Source organism: Magnolia sinica, chromosome 17 (genome assembly GCF_029962835.1).
Source record: "Magnolia sinica isolate HGM2019 chromosome 17, MsV1, whole genome shotgun sequence".
In the NCBI taxonomy this organism is placed as follows: domain Eukaryota; kingdom Viridiplantae; phylum Streptophyta; class Magnoliopsida; order Magnoliales; family Magnoliaceae; genus Magnolia; species Magnolia sinica.
This window is the reverse complement of record NC_080589.1, coordinates 10,913,585-10,923,284: the sequence shown is the minus strand read 5'-3', so window position 1 is coordinate 10,923,284 and position 9,700 is coordinate 10,913,585. Positions and strand designations below refer to the sequence as shown.

General features: G+C 38.6%; 1 protein-coding gene across 1 annotated transcript; it reads right to left on the bottom strand.

Moving 5' to 3' along the window:
• Window positions 1-1,127: 1,127 nt before the first annotated feature.
• Window positions 1,128-8,602, bottom strand: LOC131230718 (translationally-controlled tumor protein homolog). The gene is made up of 5 exons (XM_058226654.1): window positions 8,443-8,602; window positions 4,769-4,842; window positions 3,055-3,183; window positions 2,800-2,957; window positions 1,128-1,551 (listed from the first exon to the last, which is right to left on the bottom strand). Exons 1-5 carry the CDS (start codon window positions 8,468-8,470, stop codon window positions 1,434-1,436), a joined length of 507 nt encoding a protein of 168 aa, XP_058082637.1. The 5' UTR covers window positions 8,471-8,602; the 3' UTR covers window positions 1,128-1,433.
• Between the last annotated feature and the right edge of the window lie 1,098 nt (window positions 8,603-9,700).

Genomic DNA, 9,700 nt, shown 5'->3' with positions numbered 1-9,700 from the left:
TCCATGAGTCATGTCATGAATGGAGAAGGTTCACATTAGTTATCTCTTGGGCACACTGCCCAATACATAGAATGTGCCACTGATCAAAGCCCATATGTCCCCTGCACACACACACACACACATAGAGCAACTAATATATTGGACATATTGGAAAGTGTCCCCTGCAGCATTTCGAAGTGGTAGGAACTCGACACTTTCCAAGGATGCCCCCATGTGGGCATAGAGCAATGCTGCAGCAGGGGTTGCATTAAACCTGTCCAAAAGGTAGGATACGATTGCTCCAGAAAAACAGAGCCATGCACTGTCTTCACTCTGCACAAATGGACCCCACTGCTCAGCATGTACCATTGCTATTATAGGGCCCATAGTCCATGCAGATTGAAAATACCAAGTCCAAGAAAGATAATACAGCACCGTTTCCAACCAACTAATAAAAAGGTACAAATACCCAACATGGGAGAGGCATGGGCCATTGAGTCCCCATCAAATCAACGTTTTGTATCACAGAGACACAGCCCCCCACTCCCGCCAAAATAAAAGGTACGGATGGCCTATGAAAACCACTTCCAAACACCATCATTTCCCACAGACAACTAGCTACCATCCAATGAGTGGTTCCCTCTTAAATGCCATCAACCTCCATTTACTCTCAATTCCACCCATTTATCTCCATTTACTCTTTTATCCAAATTATCTTTAACCACAAGATCAATCAATATTTGACTATTCCAGCGAACAGTCTACTGCTCAGACATGAGAGGCCTTGGATAAGATAAGGGCAATGACAAAGTCTACAAAATGTAGAAGATTCTGGGTACAATCAATCAATAGTTTCTGGGACTTAACTACCACATTAGGACCAACAATTTCAGAAGTAAATCCCACTCCACCCATTAGAGAAATGAGCTAAGATCCACAGCTCATATGGGCCGAGGGTGTTATGCCAACCATAAGGTTATCTTTCAAGAAACCTGTAACTAACAGGACAAGGGAGCGGATTTTATAAATATGGCTCTTTTTATGCCCTGCGTGTAAAACAGGTGGAGAAGATTATTCAGGCCCCACCGCTGTAATATCTACTGAAGCCATCATCACACAACCCCTAAGAATGAAATAGAGCACACACATGATCGGGTAACATGGTTTATTGTCCAATCCCACTACGACATTCTCAAAATGATAGTTATAAGAAAACAAAAACAAAATTCAAACTGAAAACCCAGAGTCCTTATTTGAAAGGAGTGTAAGCATCCACATAAAAATTAAAATTAAAAATTTTTAAAAAAAAAACAAGAAAAAAAAAAAGAAATGCATTCTTAAAGTCTAATCCCTTGCGGATTTTGGTCCAAGGCACGGCAACTAAACACGATAAAATAAACTAAACTACAACACCTGGGCATTTTTTTATAACGCTCCGCAGGATCTCATTCTTTCTAGCACTTGACCTCCCTTAACCCGTGGCCGAAGTATAAAAACGTGGGATCAGTGGCACCCTCCTTGTAATATGCAAACACCAGGCTCCCGTCATCATGCATGCTCTCACCGACGAAACTGCAAAATGCATCCCATGTCAGTCCATAATGCTCATAATTTAAGGGTCATGCATGTTACGTTCTGAACAGAATTGATTCAAGAATTGCACGGTAAAGTAATGCAAACGCATAATGATTGCAAATTCCCTCAGAAGGCTGAAAAAGAAATGAAGTTGCATGGTGTTTGGTTCAATGCTGTAATCAACAAATGCAAATCAGCAACAGGCTTATTTCCATGATTGGGATGACCAATCAAAGTCTTCATTCATGACTATCTAATGCTATGAACTTACTGTGCACTGCGGCTCCATTAATGCTGTGCTCGGATTCATGCAATTGGATTGTACAGTGAATTTAGACAGTGAACATGTAAAACATGAAATAATCATAGCTAATGATTTCAGGCTGAAATGTGGTGCTCAGAAAACCCCCGGTGCACATGCAAGAGCTGATGGACCCCGGTGGTCTCCATGGGATGTAGAAGCGGGGATGAAATGGAAGGAGAAAATCGGGTCTTTGACAAGATGGGAATGAATGTTGAGGGTTGTATAAAGGTGGAGGCCTATAGCATGAGGTAGGGTAGCAATATATGGGTGGAGAAGATTAGATTTCCCAGGGTTTTCATCTAGCACCACTGCAGTCAAAGGCGGCGTGGGATTATAGGATTATAGCCTTTAGAGCTGCTATCCAACCGACAGCAACTTGCAATTCTGACAGGTTTCGTTTCATTTACTGTGGAATTCTTGTATCCATTGCCAACTTGGTTGAAATCAGTATACATGTAAATGACACTGGATAGATATCATTATTGCTATATTCCCCTCCAACATAGCATGTTTTCTAATAATCATATGCCTATATAAGCACCCATTAAATAAAGAAGCAGCAAATCATACCAATTAAATTCTCAATGTAAAACAAAAAGGTTCTTGGTCTGACAATAAGACACATGTTGATTACTATCCTGCAACTGGGTCCTTCCAAAGTTTTAAGGAATCTTTAGGGACTCAGCCATGGCTGCAAATTAGGATCTCTTCTGCATTTTCAGCTGGAAGCCAAGAAAGTTTTGAGATGTTCACAAACAGAAGAATCCAGGGAAGAAAACATAACAGTTTTACACACAAATAAAGATCATTAAGCTTCCAAAAGAGAACAAAAACCTATATTTTCTAATCACAAATTCTATGATGATTATAAAACCAGAATTAATAAATAAAATATAAATAAACAAATATATAAAGCAAAAGAAATATCGGTAAGAAATTACAATTGAAGGTCCTTGAGCTTCGAAAGTAGAAACTTTGTTGCTCCCTCAATGTTCTTCTTAAATTGTTCCTGTTGCTCTCCCTCCAGCTTAGGAGTCAACAGCTTGATATACCTCTTCATGTATGTAACAAACTGCTTCTTATCAAAAGAAGGTTGCTCCTACAAAGAGACAAAATTTCACAGCAGTAAACTATCGATAAGCTTCATCACATTCAAGCAAAAACAAATTACTCATGGAAAAGGGGTCGGCAATCACCTGAAGGCGGAAAGTGTCGACAATGTCGACAACTTTGACAGACTGATCATCAACACACTCATCATCCTCACCACCTTCAGCAGAAGGGTTAGCACCAATGTCTACATCGACGGCTCCTTGAACTACCCACTGCAAAGTATTTCAAAAATTAAACTCTTTAATGCACAAAAGATAAACAAGATGACTTTTATTCTTGAAGATAAAGAAACTTCAAATGTAATGGATAATATTCAAGAGCTTAGAAATTGTTAGCATTCAAATTGGTCAAATTAAACCATACAAATTATGGTTTTCATTTTCGATGTCATCATCATCTAAGCCTTAACCCAAATAATTGGAATCAGCTACCAAAAATTACTCCTGCGATAATCTGACCTATCAGATAGGTACATTTGGCCACTTAAAAATAAAAATATCCAAAGGTCCTATCTCAACAAAAGTGTTTAGGAATCAAAGGTTAGGATTGCTCAACAAGCTTCATTTTTGGTCAGTAACATATACCCAACTAAGTCACTTAAACTAGATTGCCTGCATCATATGCTGCTACATATAGCTCCCAATTTGTGAATGACCAGATGGGCATTATCATGTCGACTGTCCATCCAGTGGACACATCATGAAAGGCCATGTTGTAAAAATAACATCAAATGTACAGTTCAGGAGTCCGATCGCTGGCCATGAGTTACAGACATGGAGTAGGGAGCCAAGTGGACAACATCCCAAACTCAATTCCACCACTGAAATGTGGATTAGCAATGATCCATGCAATATGGAACCCTAGCATCAATATCATGGGATTGGCTAGCACAAATTGTCTACCCTTCATATAGCATTTCATGCAGGAGGGGGCCCACTTCGGTAGGCCCCAACATGATGTGTATGTGAAATCCATTTTGACCAGATGCATCTGCCCATGTTAGGCCCAGTGCCCAATAATCAGGCTGGTCTGTGATTCGGGTGGGCCATACCCCAAGAGAGATGGACAGGAAATGCCCACACTTGATTTTAAAAGAGCCAACCATGATGTGTATGAGAACTATAGGCCCAAAAAATCAGGCTGACCCATGACTCAAGTGTGCCACACCAAGGGAAACATTTGAGAGAGGGATGCCCACATACCAGGTGGTGTATGTGAAATCCACTCCAACCATCAGGTGGAGTCATTGCACATTAGGCATTGGGCCCAAAAATCAAGTTGGTCTGTGACTCACCAAGGAAAACAGTTTTGAGGGTGGGTATCACCCTGTTTCCAAATGTGCGGCCCACATAAATGATGGACATGCCTGATTTTGGGCACAATACCTAAAATGGGGTGACAAATCTAATGGTCAGAGTAGATTTCACCCATGCACCAGTGGGATCAAGCCAAGCGCTTGCATGTGCGTCCCCTGTGCTGCAGCTTAGAGAGAGGCTCCAGGGTGATGCATCTAACGATCAGAGTGGATGTCACCTACACATCACCACTACCCCAGGGTGGAACAACATGAAAATAGCTGAGTTAAGGATCTTGTTTGGTAGACATAAATGAGTTCAACTCAACTTAGTTAATCATAATTATGCATTAGTGATTATGATAATTGATTATCAAGATCATTTTCAATACTTAAAATAAGAAATATGATCTTTTGTTACATCGTTAGGATGATCAAAATGAGACAAACTCATAAAATCTTGAATTTCATATACGATGGCTAATTAGTGAACAAAGACATACTTTCCCCTCAACTTCCCATAGAACTCCATTCTCAATTTCTTTATAGGGAAATGAATCCGACAAAAGCTCGTCACCTGAATTTAATGGACAAAAGCCACATATCAGTTGCTAAAAAGGCCACATATTTAAGAAAGACACAATTTAACCTTATCAACAATAAACCAAGAGGCAAAGCTTAACTTCTTGAAAGAGAATGCACATAAAAATAATAACAGTAATAATAATAACAACAACAACAAGTTTGCAAGTATCCAAACGTTTCTACATAGAATACATTAGAAATATGCATTTCACTATAATGCAAAGATAACAAAAAAGGTCAAAACAACAAAAGACCTAAAGAGTTTACATGGAAAGATGGAGAAAGCATTAGTCAAAAGGTGTAATTTGCCATCACAATTGTTCACTTCTCCTCCATTCTTTTTTCAATTAGAAATGAGACATTTATGAATGAATGCACATAACAATAATAACAGTAATAATAATAACAACAACAACAAGAAGTTTGCAAGTATCCAAACGTTTGCACATAGAATACATTAGAAATATGCATTTCACTATACTGCAAAGATGACAAAAAGGTCAAAAACAACAAAAGACCTAAAGAGTTCACATGGAAAGATGGAGAAAGCATTTGTCAAAAGGTGTAATTTGCCATCACAGTTGTTCACTTCTCCTCCATTCTTTTTTCAATTAGAAATGAGACATTTATGAATGATGCCTAAAACCAACTATTTCATTATTGCTCCAAATGAAATAAAGGGCTCTCCATCCTTAATAACAACAGCAAAAGCAGAATGTGAGGATAGCAGAGAAAGTATCTCTCAGAAAATGGGGAAAAAGAAAAGGAAAACGAAAGACATCTGACAAATTGTAGCGAGGGTCAAACAGGAAAAGGCATCAAACCCAGTCAAAATATGCTGGTTTTTGTCATATTCATTTTTTCTGCTTTAGGAAAGTTTCGTTTTTAGGAACAGACTTCTTTTCTCTTGGACAAAGACATTCCATTTATTTTAATTATCCATCAACAGTGCCAATAAAATTGAAAGTCGTACTTCAGTTTTTGGGCTTTAATTTCAGATTTACAGTGATTTGTGGGGCTCTGGGCTCTCCTAGTTTGTGTGGTTGCTCAACATACTCTGCATGTTTTAGCAGATCTGTATGTATCATGTCCAGCTTTATGTCCATTTTTTAGATGTTTATTAGCAGTTGATGTCCAACAGACATGGATAACCATTTAAATACAACACAATATTACATGAACATGGACAGCAATTTTGAAATAGGTAATAGGACAAGTACAATACCTACATGGATATGGAAATCCATTTCAAAGACAAAACCAAAAAAAAAACAAAAAACAATTTAAAAAAAAAAACAAAACAAAACAAAAACTCACCCTCTCAACTGCCAAAATCCATGCCAAGGATGCAAATGAAATGGCAATAATATGTTGTTTCGAAGACAATGGATAAAAACAAAATAACTTTACTAACTAATAAATATTGCACCAGAGGACATCTTGGAAACAAGGCAGGCATTTAATATTAATATAGAAAACTTTGTAGAATTAGAATAAGAAAGAGTAAGTGACAATAGCAAGGATATTACCGGCTAAATGACGGAAAGTACTATGCATGAAGAATATAAGATGACAAAACACATGATATTTGGGCCAAGCAATCCCTCGGCACTGAGTTGGTAAAAAGTAGTGCCAAATTCGGGATCATACATTGACCTAAAAATCAACAAGGTCAGAAGATCCTGACCACCCAATGTATGGTCTTCCATTCGTGAATTATGGATCATGGCTGTATTTTTGTTAAATATCTATATTAGAGTCCAGTTATTGTTAACGTTGCACATTGGGGAGTTCATATGGCATAGCACATCAACAGTATCTTGGGTTATGGATCATGGCTGTATTTTTGTTAAATATCTATATTTAGAGTGCAGTTATTGTCAAATCTGTGCACTGGGGAGTTCATATGGCATAGCCCATCAACAGTAAGTTGGGTTATATCAAAACATTGGATTTCCAAACCGTCTGGGACTCTAAGACTTACGAGTGAAACTCAAATTATCCATAAAATTGGTGCAAACACCTTATCATTAACACTCCTAATGAAAACCAACTACTGAAAACATACTGACGTCTAGAAAAAATAACATAGAAACCCAAGGCCTAAAACTCCAAACCATGCTAGGACTCAAGATGGACAATGTTATTATAAATAACATGACAGATTTGGGACACAAGCTTTAATGGGGCAAAAATTAAACATCCTCTAATTAAACCATAAGGTTATTGACTGGTTGGATATTGATAGGTCCTCCTCGCCAGGCTTGATCAGCAGACAAGTAAAAATTACAGTTCCACTTACTAATCCAGAAAGCTCCAATTTGGCCATTTGGGTCAGGTTTGGCCAGCCAGAACCGTGATACATGTTATTAATCCCTAAGTAGGTACTGGAAATAGATTCAAAGAGATTGAAACAATCTAAGCATACCGACTAGGTTGTACCAGATTTGAAACATAAAGATGATAAATACATGAAGACCTCCCACGCAAGGACAAAAGAGCCACACTAACAGTCTCCAGGGAATCGAACCTCTAGAAGGAAGTCCCATCACACGAATTTCGATGAAAATAATTTCTTAGTTTCACAAATCATAGAATCTAGTTCATATGCAGGACCTGTGGATCTATTTTTACTTTCACATGTGAGGACTAGGTCTCTACTGAAACTTGAACAATCCATAATTGGATCAAATACACATCATCATTAACAGTCCTCAGTCCTAATCATATCCAACTGCTGAAAACAAGCTGAAGTACAGAAGAAAAATAAAATCCCAACTCGTACAAGAACTCCAAACTATAATAAGGCTAAAAACGGACCAAATTACAAATTACAAATTACATAATAGATCAGGCTCAGGCATAGGAGATTCAATCTCTGATTCAGTTCAAGAATTGCCCAGGCCTGGACTGGGAAAAAGCTAGCCCTACCGGTTGTTACCCTTACACAGGAATTAGAACCCTAAATTTCTCTAATGGCTCAAATCAAGATTGAAATAATAGGATTTACTGAAGTCTCACTACACGTGAAACAAGATCAAAAGATCACCAAAAACAACATCAGAGCTTGAGACTCGTGCAGAAATAGGATCCCACAATCACCAGACCTAGACTCGAAGAAAAGGCAGCGAGCCCATTGAAGCCATTACCAGGCACTGAAAACATGCAATAAGCTTAAAAATCGCCAGAAGCTACATCAAAACTTAAAATTCTTGCAGAAAGCACAGATCGGAGCACAATAACAAAACAAAATACAAGATCAGAAGAAGTGCATGAGAGATTTCAAGCCAAATAGATGCCATCAACCTCCAAAAGCAAAACTTTCAGATCTGATGATTCTAATCTACAAAAGTAAGTTATTCGGATCTAATACTCAAAACATAGAACTAACAAGAAAAACGTTGAATCAGGTCTAAAGACAAAACATTAAAGCATACGAAAAGCGACAGAAAACAATGATCTGAAACCCTAAAACCATACGATCAAGATCCGAGATCCCAGAAACAGAATCGAAGACTGAAATAGCGAAAACCTGGACATGTTAGATAAAATCCTAGATATACAGATAAAACCCTAAAAGAGAAATATATACCTGTGAGGAGATCCTGATATACAAGCATGATTGCAGAGGAGGAGAAACAGACGGAGGAGAGAGGGAGGACGAGAGGAGGAAAAGAGTCCGCAAGAGCTAGAGGGTTTGCTATGGGCTGCGGAAATTAGTATTTATATTCGAGGGTTTGGCTCTGGATAGATTTTCGTGTCCTTGAGGGACACGGAAACTCGGTGCCCCTGAATCTTGAACCGTTGCTCCACGGCGCTTGCGGAGAGCATATTCCTTCGAAAATCGACTGGAATCCTCTCTTCTGCGCACCGCGTAAAACACCATGGAACCGCTATGTTGTATATGTAAAATCCACTCCGTCCATCATGTTCTGTATCTGATATTAGGTGCTGATAGAAAAAATAAGATAAATATATAGGTCAAATGGATCACACTAAATAGAACAATGGGATATGATCCCAACCGTAGGTTGTGTGTGGGGCCAACATGGGGTGTATCCGTGATCAAACCCTTTAATCAGGTTTAAATCACGTTTAAATCACTTGAAATAATGGAATATTTAAAAAAATAAGATTTATAAGAAACTCAGGCAGGACACACAATGTGAAATAAATGGTTTTGGGAGTAGGTTGGCATTGTTCCTGTTGGTGTGGCCCATTTAATATTTAAACAATATTTTATATATAAATTTACAGTAAAAGTAATGTTTTAAACCTGATAGACGGAGTGGATTTTATGTATAAAGTATGATGGACAACACAGAGGTTGGGTATTTACGCTGCATAAATCAGGTGTGGTAAACGATTCCGGTCGCATGCGGTGCGGATCGCGACGGGCATATTCCGCGGGAGGGGGAATAGAAAATCACGGATGGTTCGTACGCACGCGCTCGTAAATAGTAATAGGCAGGCATTTACTCGGGGATCCGGATTGCGTAGTGTGTCACACACTACCGACTTGGTGGTGTGTTGATGTTGCCCTTAGTGACTTGTGTTGTACCTAAACCGTCCATGTATTTTTTCAGATCATCTCAGGGCATTAACCCAAAAGTGAGATCAAAAGCTCAAGCGAACTACATGACAGAAAGTAAGGGAATTGCATATTCGCTGTTAAAACCTTGTTAGTGGTCATATAAGTTTTAAGATCAATCTAGTATTTTTATTTTCCGTGACTTGTAGACAGACGGGTGGATGCCGAATAAACAGTGTGATGGGCATGAGATATTCAACAATGGACTCCATACACCGTCCTATCTTATCTTACGTGGCGTGCTCTATTTAAGTTTTCA

Coding starts and splice junctions, on each gene's coding strand:
- LOC131230718 (XM_058226654.1), bottom strand. CDS start 8,470: ATGCTTGTATATCAGGATCTCCTCACAG. Junction 4,843..8,442: donor ATATCAGGATCTCCTCACAG/GTATATATTTCT, acceptor CATTAAATTCAG/GTGACGAGCTTTTGTCGGAT. Junction 2,958..3,054: donor TCGACACTTTCCGCCTTCAG/GTGATTGCCGAC, acceptor GTCTCTTTGTAG/GAGCAACCTTCTTTTGATAA.